Source organism: Myodes glareolus, chromosome 7 (assembly GCF_982192425.1).
Source record: "Myodes glareolus chromosome 7, mMyoGla1.1, whole genome shotgun sequence".
In the NCBI taxonomy this organism is placed as follows: Eukaryota; Metazoa; Chordata; class Mammalia; order Rodentia; family Cricetidae; genus Myodes; species Myodes glareolus.
The window spans coordinates 95027193-95046229 of record NC_142032.1 but is presented as its reverse complement, the minus strand read 5'-3'; the positions used below and the strand labels follow the sequence as shown (position 1 = coordinate 95046229).

Sequence of the window (19037 nt, the reverse complement as noted above, 5' to 3'; positions counted from 1 at the left end):
GGTTTCTACTGGTGTGAAGAGACACCATGACCATGAAAACTTTTTTGTTTGTTTGTTTCATTTTGATTTTTCAAAACAAGGTTTCTCTGTGTTGCCCTGGCAGTACCAGGCAGTACCTGCTCTGTAGACCAGGCTGTCCTTGAACTCACAGAGATCCGCCTGCCTCTGCTTCCTGAGTACTAGGATTAAAGGCATGTGCCACCTCACCCATTGACTAGACCATTGCAACACTTATAAAGAAAAAAAAAACATTTAATTGGGGTGGCTTAAATTTTCAGAGGTTTAAGTCATCGTTGGGTAATATTATTTTAAGGTGTATTGCTTTGGTGTGTGCTGCGTTTGTTTAACTCTGTGAAGCTGTGATTCATTGCCTGTGCAAAACACCTGATGGTTTAATAAAGAGCTGAATGGCCAATAGTAAGGCAGGAGCAAGGATAAATAGGGCTGGCAGGCAGAGAGTATAAACAGAAGGAGAAACGAGGAAGAAGAAGCAAGAGAACAAGGAGAGGAGGACATCAAGACCAGTCACCCACTTACACAGCAAGTCACAGAGAAAGAAGTAAAGAAAAGTGTACAGAAATAGAAAAAAGATAGAAGCCCAGAGGAAAAAGGTAGTCAGGATAATTTTTAAAAAGCTGGCAAGAAACAAGTCAAGCTAAGGCCAGACATTCATAATAAAGAATCATAATAAAGAATCTTCTGTGTGTGATTTATTTGGGAGATTGTGATTTATGTAGCAGGCCCCCTAAAAAAGCCATAAGAGTAAAGTATCATACAACAGTTCATTACCATCATGGTGTGACATGGTGGCCAGACATGGTGCTGGAGAAGGAGCTGAGAGTCCTATATCTTGACCCACAGGCAGCAGGAAGTAGTCTGAGACACTGGGTGTGGCTTGAGCATATATGAAACCTCAAAGTCCACCCCCAAAGGGACACACTTCCTCCAAAAAGGCCATACCTACTCCAACAAAGCCACAGCTCCTAATATTGCCACTCGCTATGAACTTATGAGGGCCAATCACATTCAAACTACCACAGACAGTAAATTCCAATGAACTAGAAAACTGAACTCTTAGCATGGCGGAAGCTATCCATTCTCCCCACCTATGTCAGCCGTGTGACTACACTCCTGGAACAGCTTACATGAAGCTTATGGCAGCCAATTTGGACAAAAAGACCTTCCCTCCAATTACCGAGATCTCTCCTCTGACTACTGATTATATCTTTTAATCCCAAAAGTGAAAACAAAGGAACCCTACAGAAAACAAAAAGTTCTACAAGCCAGTTTGGATAAAGACTGTCTATCCATCCCTGTGTGCTAAAAGCTTAGTTGTCATCTTGATGCTTTCAGGAGGAGGTGGTAGAGGACAAGGTAGGAGGTTTTCCAGTCATGAGAGCCATATACTCTTATAGGAGATTATGCCATTTAATCACAGCATTTGGGAGGCAGAAGCAGGTGGATCTCTGTGTTCTAGGCCAACCTGGTCTACAAGAGTTCTAGGACAGCCTGGGCTACACAGAGAAACCCTATGGGGTGGGGGGAGAAAGAGAAAGAAGTGGATGTGGTGATGCATGCCTTTAATCCAGAGGTAGGTAGCGCAGGTGGATCTTTGTGAGTTCGAGGCCAGCCTAGTCTGCACAGCAAATCCCAGGACAGGCAGGGCTACATAAAGACCTTGCCTCAAAAAAGAGAGAAACAGAGACAGACATGCTAGGCAGCCTCACTCAGAGATTAAATAAATGAAAAAGATTATGCTGTAAAATTGAAATTTTTTTTCAACAAATTAGACAACTTAAATGAAATAGACAAATTCTAAGACAGAAAGAATGAAAACTGACTCAAAAAGGAACAGAAAATATAAACAGATCTAAGACAAGCAAAGAAATTGAATTAATTAAAAATCTTCCCACAAAGAAAAGTTCAGGCACAGATGTTTTCAATCAAAGAATGATACCATTTCTACACACTCTTCCAGAAAATAGAACATTTCCTAAATCACTCTATGAAGCCAAATCTTGTACCAATTCAGAGACACAAAATAGAAAACTAGAGATCAAATCCCTCATGAAGATACAAACAAATATTTTCAATAAAATGTTAGCAAGCCAAATCCAGCAAAATGTAAAAAGATTATACACAGTGGTGTGATATTTATACCAGGAACAAGAAATTGGCTTAACATCCAAATATAACATATTGATAGAATCAAAAATTAAACCACATGGCCTCATCAATTAATGCACAGAAGAGCATTTGACAAAATCCAGCCACCTTTCATGATTAAAACAAGAAGAAAAAAAAGTAGCATCTCCCAAATTCCAAACACCAAACGGTATGGCAATGCAACCCTGTAAATCCAACACCTGGGAGGCAGAGACAGGAAGGTAAGTTAGAAATGAGTCTGACCTACACAGCAAGTACAAGGCCAGCTTGACCTACATAAAGGAGCCTTGGTTCAAAAAGCAAAGGCCAGGGATGTAGTATGGAAGCGCCCCTGCCTAAGGCACACTGGCCTGTGTTTAGGATTTCCAGCACTGCACTACAAAAATCCCATACACCACATAGTTAATGGTAAAAGATTCCAAACAAGGAACCAAGGCTCTCCTGTCATTTCCATTTAATGCTGTATTGATGGCCAGCATTATAAGGCAGGAATCCTGACTGAAACATTATGATTGAGACAGGCATAGTGCACACATCTTTAATACCAGCAGGAGACTAGCTTGATCTACTATCGGAATAACCAGGGCTACTTAGAGAGACTCAATCTAAAAATAAACAAACAAACAAATAAATACATAAAGGTTGGTTGGCTGAATGTTTTATAAAGAGGACCTAAGTAGTCTAAATTGGCCTTGAATTCCAGATTCTCTTGCCTCAGACTCCTAAATACCTGGAATTTAAAGGTGTGTATCACCAGGCCCTCAGGTCAGATATTCTTCATGCACAGATGATCTAATCCTGTCATTAGAAAATACCAAAGAATCCACAAAGAGTCCCCACTAGGATTAATTAGTAAATTCATTAATGTCAAAGGAAAAAAGTCAACTATATTCCTAAACACTAGCAATAAATAATCTGAAAATGAAACAAAAAACTATTACATTCATAATAGCATAAAATATTTAACACATTTGTTATAAGAAATGCAGGACTGAACTAGGCCTGATAGTACACAGTTGTAATCTCAGTACTAGGGAGATGGAGGCGAGAGAATCTTGAATTCAAAATCATTTTTAGCTATGCTTCAAGACTGAAACTGGCTGGGTGGGCGATTCACACCTTTCATCCCAGCACTTGGGAGCAGAAGCAGGCAGATCGCTGAATTCCAAACCAGCCAGATCTATATTGTGAGTCCAGGTCAGTGAAGGGCTACAAAATAAGACCTTGTCAAGAAAAGAAAGGGGGTGGGGAGTGTGGTGATATTTTGTTTGTGCTTTAACAAATAAAGCTGGCCAGACGATCAGAGTGCAGAACTGGAACTACTTACTAGTTAGCCATAGAGGCCAGGCAGTAGTGGCACACACCTTTAATCCCAGCAGGAGGCAGAGGCAGAGGGACCTCTGTGAGTTCAAAGCCACCCTGGGCTAAACAAGATCGACCCAGTCTAAAAGAAAACCAGAGTCAGGTGGTGGTGGCTTACACCTTTAATAGTAGAGACAGGATCTTGCCTATCTGGTCTGAGCATTTGGAGAGGTAATAACTCTAGTGGATGGCTGCTCTGCTTCTCTGATCTTTCAGCTTTCATCCCCTAATATCTGACTCTAGGTTTTTATCACAAAGACCATTTGAGAGGGAGAGAGGGAGGGAGAAAAGGAGGGAAGGAGGGAAGGAGAGAGAGAAGAAAGGGATTGAAACTGGGCTGGAATATTAAAGACCCTATCTCAAAAAGAAAAAAAAAATCAAGAAAGGAGCTGTGGGGGAGAAGGAGGAAGGCAAGAAATCAGGAGGTGAAGGTATGAAGCAGAAAGATGGTGAGGGAGGAAGGAAAAAAAAGAAAGAAATACCATGATAATTAATATTGATTGCCATTATGTCAGAATATAGACACCAAGGATATATATCACCTAGGAAACAAGCCTCTGGGTACACCTGTGAGGGACTGTCCTGATTGGGTTAACTGAGGCAAGAAGACCATCCTAAAAGTGGATGGTACCACTTCCTGCTCTTGGGCCCTAGACTCTATAAAAAAGAGAAAGTTAGCTAAACACCAGCAATCACTGAAAGAAAATATGTTGGGGGATGCTAACCAGGTGCTCAGCAGGCTTTTAATAAATCCTCCAGGCTGCACTCAGGATGGGAAGAGATTGTAGTCCCAGAGAGGGTTACAGAGTGAACTTTATAGCGAATAGGATAGCAATAAGCTTGAGGCTAGCTGGTCAGGCACTGATTGGCTGCAGAAAGAACAATTCCAAATTATTTGGAGGGTTTGGAAGCATGAAGTCTAATGCTGCCTAGTGGAAAATTTCGAATGCAGAACTCATCACTATCTTGTAAGCAGCTCACTGGCGGACTGAGACAAAATGGCATTACCAGTGTTAAACCCTATCAATCATTACTCTCTGCCTCCTGATTGTGGATGCCACATGAGCAGCTGTTTCAATTGCCAGGACTTCCAGTACCCTGGAGCTGTATACAACAGTAATCCCTTCACAGATTTTGTCAGAGTTATTCTATCATTGCTACAGGAAAAGAAAGACACAAATAACAATCACTCTAAAACACTGATAAAAAGAAACTAAAGAAAACTGAAATAAATGTGTAGATATTCTATGTTCGTGAATTCAAAAGTCTAATGTGTTTTCCTTCTTTCTTTTCTTTTTTCCCCTTGAGACAGGGTTTCTTTGTGTAGCCCTGGCTGTCCTGGAACTCACACTATAGACAAGGCTGGTCTCAAATTCACAGAGATCCACCTGCCTCTGCCTCCTGAGTGCTAGGATTAAAGGTGTATGCCACCACCACCTAGCCAACATGTTTTCTTAAGATTTACCTTTATTTATTATGTATATGTGCATGTGCCTGTGTGTGTGACATGTATGAGCAGGTGACTGTGGAGGTCAAGAGAAGGCAGTGGTGAGATCCTCAATGTGGGTGCTGTGGGAACCAAACTCAGGTCCTCTGGAAGAGAAGCAACCCCTCTTAATCAGCGGGCCATATTTAGTCCTCCAATACTGTTAAGACTGCAGTTCTCCCCAAGCTGACCTAAAATTAAACTCAACTCCTATCAGAACAGCAGAAGTCTTTATGCAGAACTTTACATATTTTCTGATATATAAATAACCTAGAATATCAAAACAACTTTGAAAGTACAGAACATAGTGTGTGTACTATTTCAATATTTACACTTCTCAATTTCTAGAATTACCATAAACTTACAATAATCAAGAGAGTATTGCATATGTCATGCATATGGATCAATGGAACAGAATTAAAAGATCAGGAATTAATTTCTATATACTCATAGTCAACTAACTTTTGACAAAAGTACCAAATGTTATCTAATTAAAAAGGATAGTCTTTTAGACAAATGGTATCTAAAGAGATGAGTTTAAACTTCATATAGCATATAAACTAAATAAAATATCAAATTTTTAGAAGACAGAAGAAAAATACTGAATTATGTACAAATTACATATGACACCAAAAGCACAACCCATAGAAGAAACTACTGGACTTCATCTTAATTTAAAACTTGGTGCTCCAAAAGACACCATTAATAAAATGAAAGAGGAGAGTATGGAGAGATGGTTCCGTGGTTAAGAGCACTTGCTGTTCTTCCGGAGGACCTAGGTTCTATTCCCAGAACCCACATGGAGGTTCACAACTGTCAATAACTCCAGTCCCAGGGGATCTGATGCCCTCTTCTGTCTTCCATGGTCACTACAAGCATATGGTGTACATACACACAAGCAGGTGAAACATCATAATGTCTTCTACCGGCTTCATGTGCACTGCACACCTCTGATACACATGCAGACAAAAGACCCATACACATAAAAATAAATCTCAGAAGAAATTTTTAAGGAAAATGAAAGTGGGGCTGGAGAGATGGCTCAGTAGTTGAGAGCACTGGCTATCCTGCAGAAGGTTCGGTTCCCATCATCCACATGGTGGCTCACAACCATCTGTTCCTTCACTTCCAGGGGTTATCATGTCCTCTTCCAGCCTCTGTGGTCACCTACACACATTGTGCACATGCATCCATGCAGGCAAATCTCAAATGCATATAAAATAAAATAAATCTTTTTAAAATATTTATTATGTAGACAGTGTTCTGTGTGCATGTATGCCTGTAGGCCAGAAGAGGGCACCAGATCTCATTACAGATGGCTGTGAGCCACCATGTGGTTGCTGAGAATTGAACTCAGGACCTTTGGAAGAACAGGCAATGCTCTTACCGTTGAGCTATCCTTCCAGCCCAAAATAAATCTTTTTTTAAAAGAAAAAAATTAGAGGTAGATGAGGAGATATTTAATAGGTAAAATGCTTGCCATGCAAACATAGAAACCTGAGTCGGGATCACCCAGATGCCCAGAATTCACGTAAAAGCTGGACAGGGCAGTGTGCATTCATTATCTATTGCTGGCGAAGCAGAGGGAAGAAGGTTTCTGGAGCTTGCTAGTCAGTTATTCTAGTCAAATTGGTAAGTGCCAGGTTCACTGAGAGACCCTGTCTCAAAAATTAAGATAAAACTCAACTGAAGTGGACATCTAGTATCAACCCGTAACCTCCACATACACAACACACACACACACACACACACACACAGAGAGAGAGAGAGAGAGAGAGAGAGAGAGAGAGAGAGAGAGAGAGAGAGAGAGAGAGAGAGTGAGAGAGAGAGAGAGAGAGAGAGTTGTGATAATTCCTCCCATGGAAAGGATCTTTTTATAAGGTCCCAACAACAAATCAAATATGATTCCACCAAAGTATACTCTGAAAAACCAATGAATTTGTTAGGCTTCCTTAGAGTGAGATGTGAGGGGTTATGGGCAGCACCATGAGTAATTCACAAACTGTCACACAGTCTGGATGCTGGCTTCCTCAAAACCACAGAGATAGAGGCCCTTCCCTTTTTTCCCCCACCAGCCTATATTCTAAAGCCTCTCCCTGAGACCTGGGTCCCTAAGCAATTAGGGCACACTGCATACAAATTGCTGGGAGGCACAGTTGGAGACCCATGTAAAAGGTCCAATGACCCTCTTCACCCCTTCCTTCTATGAGGGAAAGTCCACAGCCATGATACACAGACATTTGCACACAAGCACAGTTGATGTGATGAAGATGGTGGCTGTTTTGCTCATAGGACACACGTTACAACACCACCCCACCCACGCACAAAGAAAATGAAGTGCTAGTAAGGCACTTGACTGGTATGAAAATGGCCCTGGGTACTTTAATCCTCAGCACTGAAAAGATTTTAAAAAGTGAAAAATACACTCGGGAGGCAGAGGCAGGCGAATCCCTGTGAGTTCGAGGCCAGCCTGGTCTACAAGAGCTAGTTCCAGGACAGGCACCAAAAACTACAGAGAAACCCTGTCTCGAAAAAAAAAAAGTGAAAAATAGAATATATTATAAATCATAATCCAATAAAGGATCCTTTATTCAGAATTTGAACTCTTATTACTCAATAATATATATTTTTTAAAAAGACACACAAACCATATTAAAAACAAATAAAGGACACAAACAGGGTTTTTAGCAAAGAAGAAACAGGAACAGCTAGAAATAACAAGAAAAAAATCTACAGCAGCACCAGTCATTATGAAATATTAACTGAAGCCTCAAGGAGCTGCTACTTCACACTCACAGGAATAGTAAAATGACTTTAATTTAAAAAAAAAAAAAGAAAGAAAGAAAACAACAAATGGCGGGCTAAAGTGGCGCATGCCTTTAATCCCAGCACTCAGGAGGCACAGGCAGGCAGATCTCTGAGTTCGAGGCCAGCCTGGTCTACAGAGTTCCTGGCTGTCACACAAAGAACCCCTGTCTCAAACAAACAAACAAACAAACAAAGTTTAAAAAACAACAAATGCTAGAGTGGATGAGGAAAAACTATCAGATATGGGGATATAAACATAAAACAGTACAGCCACTTTGAATAATATTTTAACAGTTTCTCATAATGAAAACAAATTTAAAATATCCTCAAATTTTTCACTTCACAGTATCTGCTCAAGAGAAATGAAAATGTCTATAGAGTTTTATATGCTTCATCAGAATAGCCCTCAAACTGGAAACAATTCCAAACGATGAATAAACAAAATACAAGGAGGACAACCTTTCAGACTGAATCTTCATCTGGCGATGGATGGAGACAGAGATAGAGACCCACATTGGAGCACTGGACTGAGCTCCCAAGGTTCAAATGAGGAGCAGAAGGAGGGAGAACATGAGCAAGGAAGTCAGGACCACGAGGGGTGCGCCCACCCACTGAGACGGTGGGACTGATCTAATGGGAGCTCACCAAGGCCAGCTGGACTGGGAGTGATGGAGCATGTGATCAAACCGAACTCTCTGAATGTGGCTGTCAATGGGGGCTGACTGAGAAGCCAAGGACAAATGCACTGGGTTTTGATTCTACTGCATGGACTGACTTTGTGGGAGCCTGGTTTGTTTGGATGCTCACCTTTATATACCTGGATGGAGGGGGAAGGACCTTGGACTTCCCGCGGGGCAGGGAACCCTGACTGCTCTTAGGACTAGAGAGGGAGGGGAAGGGAGAAGGGGGAGGGAAAAGGGAAGAGGGGAGGAGGTGGAAATTTTTAATAAATAAATAAATAAATAAACAAAAAAAAACAGTGGAAAAATACAATATATCCATTTAGGGAATATTATTTATCCATTAAGAAGAATGAGATACTAAAACATACTATAACTCAGATGTACCTCAAAGCAATCTAAGTGAAAGAGACCAGTCCAAAGGGGTCACATGCCATTGGATTCTGTTTATATGAAGTGCCAGAAAAGGGCAGTTAGGGAGATGGCAACCAGAATAGTGGCTACCTAGGTCCTGGTAGGAGTGAGAATTCATTATAAATGGTGGATACTAGGCTACTTTTTTTCTCTATTTTTTTACGTGGGGGTGGATATGGCACATGTGTGCAAAGAATTCGTGTGGATGTGAGAGAGCAACTTTAGGAGAGGGTTCTCACCTTTTCACCTTGTTTGAGGCAGGCAGGGTCTTGCTGCGGCTTCTCTGAAGCACACACTTCACGCTAGCTAGTCCAGGAGGTCTGGCCAAGTTTCCTCCCTCCACTACCCGTGTCACCACAGGAGAGCCGGGCTAATGCTTGCATACTACAGTGGCTGGCTTTTTACATAGATTCCAGGGAGCAACTCAGGTAGTTAGGCTTGTAGGGCAAATGCTTCCCCTGAGCCTCCCTCCCAAACCACCTCTCCGGCCCCACACTGCATTCTTAGTTAAATAAAATATACCAAAGCAGGACTGTGATGATATTGGTACAACTCTGAAATTTTATTAAAAGTCACTGAATTATATACTTAAAAACAAGTGAATTCATGGCTAATCAAGCCCATCCATTGACACAACCTACAGACTGAGAATTCCTGTGTCCTGTAAGGGAACCACCCCCACTGAGAAGTGTTCCTTCAAGTGGGCCTTTTGCCCCATTCACGCCCTGCTGCGCACCAGGGGGTCCTGCTGCACCACCAGCGTTGAGACCCAGCGGTGTTGTGAAAGGTAAATGACCCATTTCTTACTTTAAGTGATGTGGTTAATGCTTGTAAGGTGGGTCCAGATCCAACGGGGAAGAGACTGAGGAGGGCCAGCCTGGTCTACATAGTGAGTCTCCAGCCCAGTCCAGACAAGGCTAGATAGTGATTCCCTGTCTCAACAAAATAAAACAAACCACTAAATTCACAAACAAAATTGTGTGAATCCATCCTTCCAAGGTAGAGAGGAAGAAGCTGCAGGGAGGGAATGTCGAGACGCCCACACACTCCTCTGACATTCCCCCCCACACACACACCAAGTCTGCCGGTCCCCGTACCCACAGCCCCCAGGCCTGTTTGGCCTCCATCCCCAGCCTTGAGCGCTCTTCTGACAGAACGAACGCCCGTTCCCCAGCCCTACCTCCTCAGGCGAGTTGCTCAGCTAGCCTCATCACCTCCTCACACAAAAGTGGTTTGCGAGTAGCGATTCCCCTGAACGTGGAACGAAAGAGCCGCTGCAGACACCTAATCTCAAAAAAATGTTTCAGTGCAACAAGCCCCGGGGTTCACGCTGACCCGACCCAGCGGACAAGACCTCGAACAATCACCGCGTCGCGTCAGTAGCCAGATCGAGCCGGGACCACGTGCCCCTCGATCCCGGCCCCGCCCACCGCCAGGCCCCGCCCACCTCGCCCTGCAGTTAGCCTGGCAACTGGCGCGAAAGCGCGACCGCGGGAACGCGGGCGTGTCCGGGGAAGCGCTGCGCGCAGGCGCGTGGAAGAAGCAGGTCTGGCAAGGGGCCGCATTCAGGGCCCGGGAGGCGGAAGTATACGGGGCTCGGGTCTTCTCTTCCAGTCCCCAGCTTGGAGTGCGCGCGATGCGGGCGGAGGGAGAGCTGGGGTTGCAGGGGAACGTCCTCCCGGATCCGGGCCTGGGTGCAGCTGACGGGCCGTTGTCTGTGTGTGTGCCCAGGGAGACATGGAGTACTGTCTGGCGGCCGCGGCGCTGAACGGGGTGGACCGACGCTCATTGCAGCGCTCGGCTCGACTAGGGAGGGAAGTGCTGGAGCGCGCCAAGAGAAGGGCAGTGGACTGGCATTCTCCTGAGCGATCCAGAGGCAACGTGGGGGTCCTTTACCGCCAGGGCCCCTCCCAGGAACGATGGTCGGTCCCCGGTCCCCAGCGCCTCCTAGGAGAGGTGAGGGCGCGAGCTGGGGGGGGGGGGGGACTTCCCAGGCGTTCTTGACCTCCCACTGGGCCGGAGGGAACCTCCCGTGGCCAAAAGATGCAAAGTATCTGGACAGAGTGGAAAAATCCTTTGGGAAATGCTTTTGACACTTTTTATAGTTTTACACGGGTCTCAAGTAGCCCAGGCTAGCCTTGAACTCCTGCCCACGCCTCAAGTACTAGTTTTAAAGGGATTGTGCACCAGCACAGTGTGACCCATTCTTTATAAGTAACTAAAGAATAGTCATATTCTGTTTGACTACTTTTAAGATATAATTTTTTGCGGAGTGTGGTGGTGCACGCCCTTAATCATAGCATCTAGGCCTCAGAAGTAGACAGATCTCTGAGTTTCATAGCAAGTTTCAGGCCAGCTAAGGTTACATAGTGAGACCCTGTCTAAATTAAGTAAATAGAATTCCTAATGTTGTGCCAGAACTTAGGAGATGGGGGGGGGGCAGGAGGATCTAGTGTTCATGTGACCCTGTCTCAAAAACCCTAAACAATAACAACTTTAGCAAGTAAAACCAGCTAACCTATTATTTTAGATCCTGGATAAATTGCATATCTAGTTTACTGAGTTAAAATTCTTTCTCAGCAGATCCTTTTTCCAAATCTCGGCTTGCAGAAGCTTTCCTAAAAGTAAAAAAGAAAAAGAAAAGACAAAAAGCTATTTCTCAAAAGCTGTCCTTTTCCAGTAGGCAATCGTAGGTTTCACCTGTCACTTGCCATTTATTCAAATAGAGAGAAGAGAGGCGCCCAACCCTTAGTGCTTCCTTCAGAACAATGGCTGAATTCATGGACTATACTTCCAGTCAGTGTGGGGTAAGTTGATGTGAACTCCCACTGTGCTCCTGATTTGTGCTTGGGAAAAATCAGTACTCCTCTATCTTGGGACCTATGGGCCTTCGTGAGCAGATTAGAATCAGTTAATTAAGCCAGGTGGTAAGTACAAGTTAGAATTCAGCCAACAGACATTTACCCATTCCATTCTAACTCTACTTGTTGAAGACACAGCAGTAAACCAACCAGAAAAGGCCTTTGCTCTCGTTGAGTTTTCAGTTGTGTGAGGAGTATGGTGCTGACTTAGCTCCTGACTCCACAATGAAGTCTAATTTGAGGCTGCTTCCTCTTCCCTTTGCAACTAAGTTAAAATCTTCAGGATCACTCATGAGTTGTTTGGTTTTCAAAATGCGTTGAATCAAAAACTGAATTGGAAAGCCTGTTTGTTAGGTCTCAGCCTTCAATGTTTGTTTCCAGTTCATGGTGAATGTCCCAGTGGGTTCCTAAACAGGTGTTGGTGACAGAGATGGCCATGTGAAACAGATGCAGGTGTGTGGTTTCTAATGGCAAGGTCTGCTTCCCAAAGATCAAACCATGTTCTGTAGCTTTCAGCTAGCCAACTGGTCGCTCTTAAGACTCACCTAAGGCATGTGATCCGAGCAGTGAGAAGCAGGGAGTACACTCTGGACATGAAGCTGCCCTCTTTGTGGTGTTTAGCTTCCCATGGTAAAGTTCAGATTTCTGAAGCCCCAGCTTTATTACTGACTTCTTTGATTTCCACTGAGAGATGAATAGCAAATTATCACAACACCGTGCAAGGCGTATTCCTTGAAATGAGTGAACAGGTTTTAAGTTCTGAAACCCGTACACTGAGATTGAGGGGATGGATGTTAAAGGCAGGTGCTGAAGGAAAACACAGGTTCTGTTTTCTCAGAATCACACCCAGCTTTACCTGTGCATGACTGGGATTTTAGGATATTGTCGTGTAAGCAAAATAGAAGAGAATTAGTTTTGCTATGCTTTCAGGCTCCAGGTGTAAAATCCCCAAGTTGCCAATCTTTCTGTTTTGTTAGAGGTAAGAGCTCAAGTAGCCAAGGTTGTCCTCAGACCTGCTACTTACCTAGTCTTGATCTCCTTGCTTCCCACTTTCTGAGTATAAGGGTTATAGATGCCACTACCATACCCAACTCCTGCATTTTACAAACATTCTTTAGATTACAGTAGGCTTTCAAGCAAAGAGGTATGGTTCAGAGAACATTTTTAATGTTCTTAATTGTCCAAAGGTGGCTGTAGAACAATCTGTAACTTCAGCTCTACTCTAAAATGGTTACCTTAGACATTGGTTCATGGTTCAGTCAAATAAGAGTTGTCTTTGAGGAGTTGTCTTTGAGGCTTTAGCAAACCAGTGTTCTTCATGTAGGGTTTCAGCTATGTTCCTCTTCAATCCTATTACAGAGTGGTGCTTCAGAACTTCTTAGCCTGCCTTTCGAAGATTTAGAAAAGTGTCCAGGATTTGACTCCAGAGTTTGAAAGTGGCCTTTAAAATGCCATAGGTCCATGTCCTGACTCTCAGGCTTCTCCTCCCTCCTATCACATTCCTTTGACACTGTCCCACAGTGTGTGCCAAACAAGCTTGTGTTGTCTTCACACTCATAGTCAAGGGCAAATACAAAGTCATCTTGGAAGAGGAGGAAGGAACCAAACAAGAAAAATGTAATTTTTCTGATCTTTTGGATTATTCCTACACTCGAGATCTCTCTCCTTGCCTTCCCCTGTGGAGAACCCTGGGGAAAAGCACAGCTCTTAGGTTTGGTTTCTAGCCTTCTGTGTTTCTTCAATGAAGAAATTACTATGTTCTTTCTTCTACCTCACCTGAGTACCTGGAAGCAAACACAGAATTGTTGATCCGACTCTGTCGGGGAGGAAATGAAAGGGTGGATGTACTTGACATTAAAGTGAAGAGTTGAAAGCCTTTACCCTAGCAGAGAATATGATCCTTTATTTAGTTGGTCAGAATTCTTGCCCTCCAGAGGCAGCAGGTGGCAGCAAAACCATGCCAAATGCAATATCCTTGCGTTAGCATCTCAGGCTAAGGACAGGTGATTGACCTTTTATCTCATGTTTCTGCCCTTAACCTTACTGTGCACAGGTATCAGAGAGTCTTTCTGAAGACTTGGCCAGAGCATTTAAATGTTCTCTCACATTATTCTCCAGAAATACTACTCATCTGTGCCAGAGGAAGGAGGGGCCACCCACGTCTCCCGTTACCACAGAAGGCAGGCTCCAGAAGTGCACGTGCACTCAGACCTAGGGCACGGTCAGGAGCAGGTACGTGTCTTCGGCGTTCCACGCCGTGCCTGTAGCCTCGCAAGGTTGGGGCTGTGATTTGGAAGTCCCTGTGGGGTTTTTGTGTCATCAGATGCCTCTGTGACTCAGCATTCCAGTACTCAGCAGACACGTGTGACTTCATAACATCCAGGAACTTAGAGAAACAGAAATTTGTCTGAAGCAAGATTAATTATTTCACTCTAAGATCTTCAACTGAACCTGTAATCCTGGGCCGTGGAGTTCTGGGGCAGGCTTAAGAATATATATTCCCGTATATATCTAGGAATACCAAAGAGGGTTGTTGTCTTAGGTCAGGCCCAGGCCTTTAATCCCACCACTTGGGAGGCAGAGGCAGGTGACTTTCTTGAGTTTGGAGTCATCCTGATCTACACAGAGAATTTCAGGACAGCCAGGCTATGTTAACTGTCTCAGCAACAAAAAAGACTTTATTTTTAACTATGTGTATCTGTGTATGGGTATGTGCACATAAATGCAGGTGCCCAAGAAGTCTGGAGGAGGGTGTTGGGTCCACTGGAGTGGGAGTCAACAAGTGGTTGTGATCCACCCAGTGTGAACACTGGGAACCAGACATGGGTCCTCTGCCCTTAGCCACTGAACTATCTTTCCAGCCCCCAGGGAAAGAGATTTTTTTTAATAGTTATATCTTACTGAGATAGTGATACTGCCATGTCTTTGATAATTTTTGAAAAAGATATGTGTGTGTCACAGGGGTTGTCTCATTAAATATTTTTCATTTTTCAGACAGGGTCTTGCCGTGTTGCCGACTCTGATCTTGAACTGGTCTTAGGTCATCCTTCCTCCTCAGCTTCTAGGGTGGCTGAGACTACCTTGGTTTTTTTTTTTTTTTTTATAAGAATAAGAGCTAGCAGTCCCTCATCACACACTCTGTCTTGTTTGTTTGGTTGGTTGGTTGATTTGGTTTGGTTTGGTTTTTCGAGACAGGGTTTCTCTGTATAGCCCTGACTGTCTTGGAACTCACTCTGTAGACCAGGCTGACCTTGAACTCAAAGAGATCCTCCTGCCTCTGCCTCCTGAGTGCTGGGATCAGAGGTGTGCACCACCACAGCCCGCTCACACTCTGTCTCTTGAATATGTGTTGTGTGAAAGCCAGAGGTTCTGTTTGTTCAACAGAAATAGACTTTTTGGTTTTGAGTTTTCTTAAACTCCTTTAATTATACTCAAAGATGGCTGACTTAAGTTCAGATTAAAATCCCTGATTTCTCTGACCTGAAAGTCATCTTAGGGTCGTAGAGTGAAGAGGTTTAGCAAAAATGACAGGCGTGAGCGTGGGTTATGAGTGGACTCAGTGCTGGCTGCAAGAACCCTTTGAGTTCTTCTCTGGGATGTGGAGAGTCACCGGAGTCTGTGTCCTGAAATCCCCTTTCCACCCAGGCCTGCTCTCTCCTTAGAGAGCTTAAGTGAGGTGTGTATGTGGCAGAGCGACAGCCTCTTTCCTGTGGTGTACAAAAGGGGTGCCTCTAAGGCTTTCCTTGTTCCCTGATAACACCGTGAAAGTCTGTAGGTATCATGACTTCAGCATCTCAATCTTTCCTTCCGTCAAGGAGCCCATGTTACAGTCCAGGAGACCAAGGCTCTGAGTTAAGTGAATCCCGCTAGTGAGTAACAGGACATGGGATTTAAACTCATTTGCCAGACTCCAAAGCTCACATAAGGAAAAAAAAAGCAACAATGGAAAACACATAGCTAAAAATAGCTCTAGCTGTAGCAAAGGGATGGTTAATAACAGGTGACAGATGAGAAAAGGCATAGGAAATAATCCTCGTAAGAGAAGAGAAAATGTCTTTGCTTTCTGAAGGTCAAAGCTCAGGTCCTAATCAATATTTATCTTAGCAGAGAAATGGCAGAGTAGAGACATCTATTGGTCCAGGAAGCAGCTACCAAACATCAGAGCATTCTCGAGAGGCGTCCTGGCCTGTGAGTACCGAGCTCTGTGCTGGGCTTCCCTGCCCTTCTGTAAGCCAACTGATCTGTTACCAATTGGGCTCCATTTGTATGGGCTCTAGGGTGTCTTCAGATTGAGAGGTTTACAGTTGAGGGTCCACAAGATTTTGGTTCATTGCAAAATTCTGTTTTCTTAGTGTCCTTTTCCGTCACTAGAGGCTTAGGGGCTGCTCTGTGGCCTCAGTGCATAGCTGTGGTTGGAAAGAATGTGAAGTATTCACAGCTCACTTCCTAGGCCAGCTGGGCTGGCATGGGCTCCTGAGAGAATCTCACCATCTGCTGAAGCAGTGGGAGGGCCTGACCTCTGCTTATAAAATGTAGCCATTGCTGAAATTCCAGCATGTCTACATGTGCTGATACTGGGTTCCAAAACATTTGAAATGTTTCTGTGGGACAAAAAAGAAGTAGATATGAGTTTCTACTCCAAGGAGTTTCAGGACCAAGGAGTAGGTAATCTGTGAGCCTGAGGAGTTTGTTTGGGACTTGGGAGAGCTGGAATTCTGAAGAAGGAACTTAGACATTTCACTGCACTAAATCCCTTTTTGTTTGTATGTAGTTTGTTACTAACCAGGATTTGGATATTCTAGAGTAATTAGCAACTGAAAATTTTGCTTCTAGTACAAATGCAAGCTGTCAGCCGTGGGTGTCTTCATTAGTGCTGCTTTTCGTAATTCTGATTGGCCTGGAGTTCCAGTGTGAAGATGGATTTTTTTTTTCAGATTTATTTTATTTGTATACATGTATACTTACACGTATGTATGTATACCACATGCATGCTTGGTACCTTCAGAGTCTAGAAGAAAGAGTCAGGTACCCTAGAACTAGATTACAGGGTATTGTGAGCCATCACCATCACCTGGGTTCTGGGATCCAAACCTGCATCCTCAAGATACAAGAAACAAGAGCAGGAAACAAGTGCCTGTAACTGCCGAGCCGTCTCGCCAGCCCCACACAAGGGCACACTAACCTCAGCGCTGCCGAGTATGGAGATGATTCTGCGGCCCTGTACACAGTGGACGCCTGGTAAATAGCGGTGCCATTGCCACCGTCCTCACACCAGCAAAAGGCGTTGAACCTTTAGGTTTTCGGAAGTGGGAGAAAGGTAACATAAAGCAGCTTTTGAAAACGTTGACCTCAAGTCTGCCAGCAAGGCGAGGGGGTACGAAACTTCATGGAAGTACAGATATCACTTATTCCTGCTGTAGTTTTTCTGGCCAGTAGTTTCATTAATTAGTCTCCCACGTGTGGTGTAAGAAATGACAGCTCTGCCTGTTGTTCCTTCCAAGCATTGAGCAGATATGAAGTAGCAACTGAAGTCTCTCTGGTGACGCAGTAGTTCAAATCAAACCAAATTAAAAGTAAAAGACCAAGTTTATTGAGCAAAAACATTCCCGGGTGATCTTCTCGACCTCCTAGAGATGAGACTGGGAGAGGAGGCCAGAAAAAAAACCATGTGGCTGTTCTCCACGAGGCAGTTTAAACACCCTGTAGGCTCAGTCTTGAGTCGCTCCAGGGGAGGAGCCACCACGTGGTGGGTTTTCTAAGGGTAGGGATCTGGAGGGGGTCGAAGCGGAGTTCCCAGCTAAGTAACAGCCCACATGCACTTTTTTTTTCTTTGAGATCGGGTCTCTCTATGTAGCCCTGACTGTCCTGGAACTCTCTTATGTAGATCAGGCTGGCCCCAAACTCACAGAGTTTGTGAGCAGATGCTCTTTTTAGAATTCGTCATGTTTCTAGAACACTTTTTCACTCACAAAAGTTTTCACATGTTACTTGTGCAGTAGATATTCTCACAGATTTAGAAAGAAGGCAACAAGCATTAAAGCTGAGAGTCACCCAAACAACAGTGCCATCATGCGACCAAGCTAAACCTTGAAAGTGGGGCCCCATATCTGCATTTCTCCCCACTTCTGGCCCACAGTGACAGCCTGGTGGAGGTGCTGACGCGGCTCTGAGGTCAGTCTTTAAACCGCGTTGCCTCTTTTCCTTTCAGGCCGAGGACATCTCTAAGGACCTCTACATAGAGGTGTATCCAGGGACCTATTCTGTCACCGTGGGCTCAAGCCCCTTAACCAAGAAGACTCATGTGGTTGTGGTTGACTCGGGGCAGAGTGTGGACTTGGTCTTCCCCGTCTGAAGCTGACCGCAGCTACCATCACTTCACTCTTTTTTTAAGTAGCAAGAAGAATAAAACCACCTTATGATTGTCTTAATGATGCTATATTGATCCTACTCTCAATATTGGCTGAAGGGGTCAGCCTCTGTGAACTGGGGTCTGTCTTTCAGAGCCCATTTTAGCTTGAGATTATAGAAGTCCACATCCTGTGTGCCTGAAAACAGTAAGGGAATGGTGCTGTCAGAACAGCTTTCACTGCTGACTTTCCAAGGAAGTGTTAATTATGATAATAAAGGGAGAGAATGGGAAATAAAAGTAATTCATTTTATTGGTGTTAGGAAGAAACTCTGTCCGCCATGTACCACAGTGGGCTGTGAGAAGACAGCAGTGGACACACCCTGTCCTAAGCGGTTCTCCAGCCCTGGCAGGGAGGTCCAGTGCGGGACTACCAGCCCCTGTGCCCCTCACAGCTGGTGTCTTACCTGCAGGAGGTCTCAGGGGAGTGGGTGCTGGTAGGTACTCCCCTGTGCTCAAATTCCTGCTTAGGCTTCCTCAGCTGCTCTTTTTAACCCCTTTTCATGTGTTTACTCCATTAACCTTCACTTCCTCCAGGAGGAAAATCTGAAATCTTATATGCTGACTATAATTTTAAAGATTTTTATTTTCTTTCTGTTTTGATTTTTCGGATAAGACGGGATCTCACACTGTAGTAACCGACCGACCTAGGACACAGTCAGCTAGGCTGGCCTCACACTTGGAGCAATCCTCTTGACTCACAGGCATGAACCACAATACCTAGTTTGCGTTTTAAGATTATATGTATGAGTATTTTGCTTATGTACCATGTGTGTGCCTGGTACCCACAGAGGCCAGAAGATTTTTGTTAGCTGCATATGAGTGCTGGAAGCAAACCTTGGTCCTCTGCAAGA

General features: G+C 44.1%; 2 protein-coding genes across 8 annotated transcripts in view; one reads left to right on the top strand and one right to left on the bottom strand.

The window, feature by feature from the left end:
• Positions 1-10263, bottom strand: part of Dennd2b (DENN domain containing 2B) — a 190146-nt gene extending 179883 nt beyond the window's left edge. For all 3 annotated transcript variants that reach the window (XM_048460601.3, XM_048460604.3, XM_048460607.3), the window contains exon 1: positions 10097-10263. The gene's annotated coding sequence lies outside the window, so the exon portion shown is untranslated. The remainder of the gene's footprint in view (positions 1-10096) is intronic.
• Positions 10264-10340: 77 nt separating this feature from the next.
• On the top strand, positions 10341-18205 carry Akip1 (A-kinase interacting protein 1). Of its 5 annotated transcripts, none has more exons than XM_048460352.3 (6): positions 10341-10462; positions 10648-10872; positions 11643-11723; positions 13896-14009; positions 15882-15965; positions 17986-18205. In XM_048460352.3, the coding sequence occupies exons 2-6, from the start codon at positions 10654-10656 to the stop codon at positions 18127-18129; spliced, it is 642 nt and encodes a 213-aa protein (XP_048316309.3). In that variant the 5' UTR covers positions 10341-10462; positions 10648-10653; the 3' UTR covers positions 18130-18205. The 5 variants fall into 5 exon arrangements, with proteins under 5 accessions (XP_048316309.3, XP_085549004.2, XP_048316313.3 ...); XM_048460356.3 differs by having other exon boundaries at positions 10418-10543; XM_085692878.2 differs by lacking the exon at positions 10648-10872 and having other exon boundaries at positions 10389-10462.
• The last annotated feature ends 832 nt before the right edge of the window (positions 18206-19037 follow it).

Coding starts and splice junctions, on each gene's coding strand:
- Akip1 (XM_048460352.3), top strand. CDS start 10,654: ATGGAGTACTGTCTGGCGGCCGCGGCGCTGAACGGGGTGGACCGACGC. Junction 11,724..13,895: donor ATACTTCCAGTCAGTGTGGG/GTAAGTTGATGT, acceptor ATTATTCTCCAG/AAATACTACTCATCTGTGCC. Junction 15,966..17,985: donor CTCGAGAGGCGTCCTGGCCT/GTGAGTACCGAG, acceptor TTTTCCTTTCAG/GCCGAGGACATCTCTAAGGA.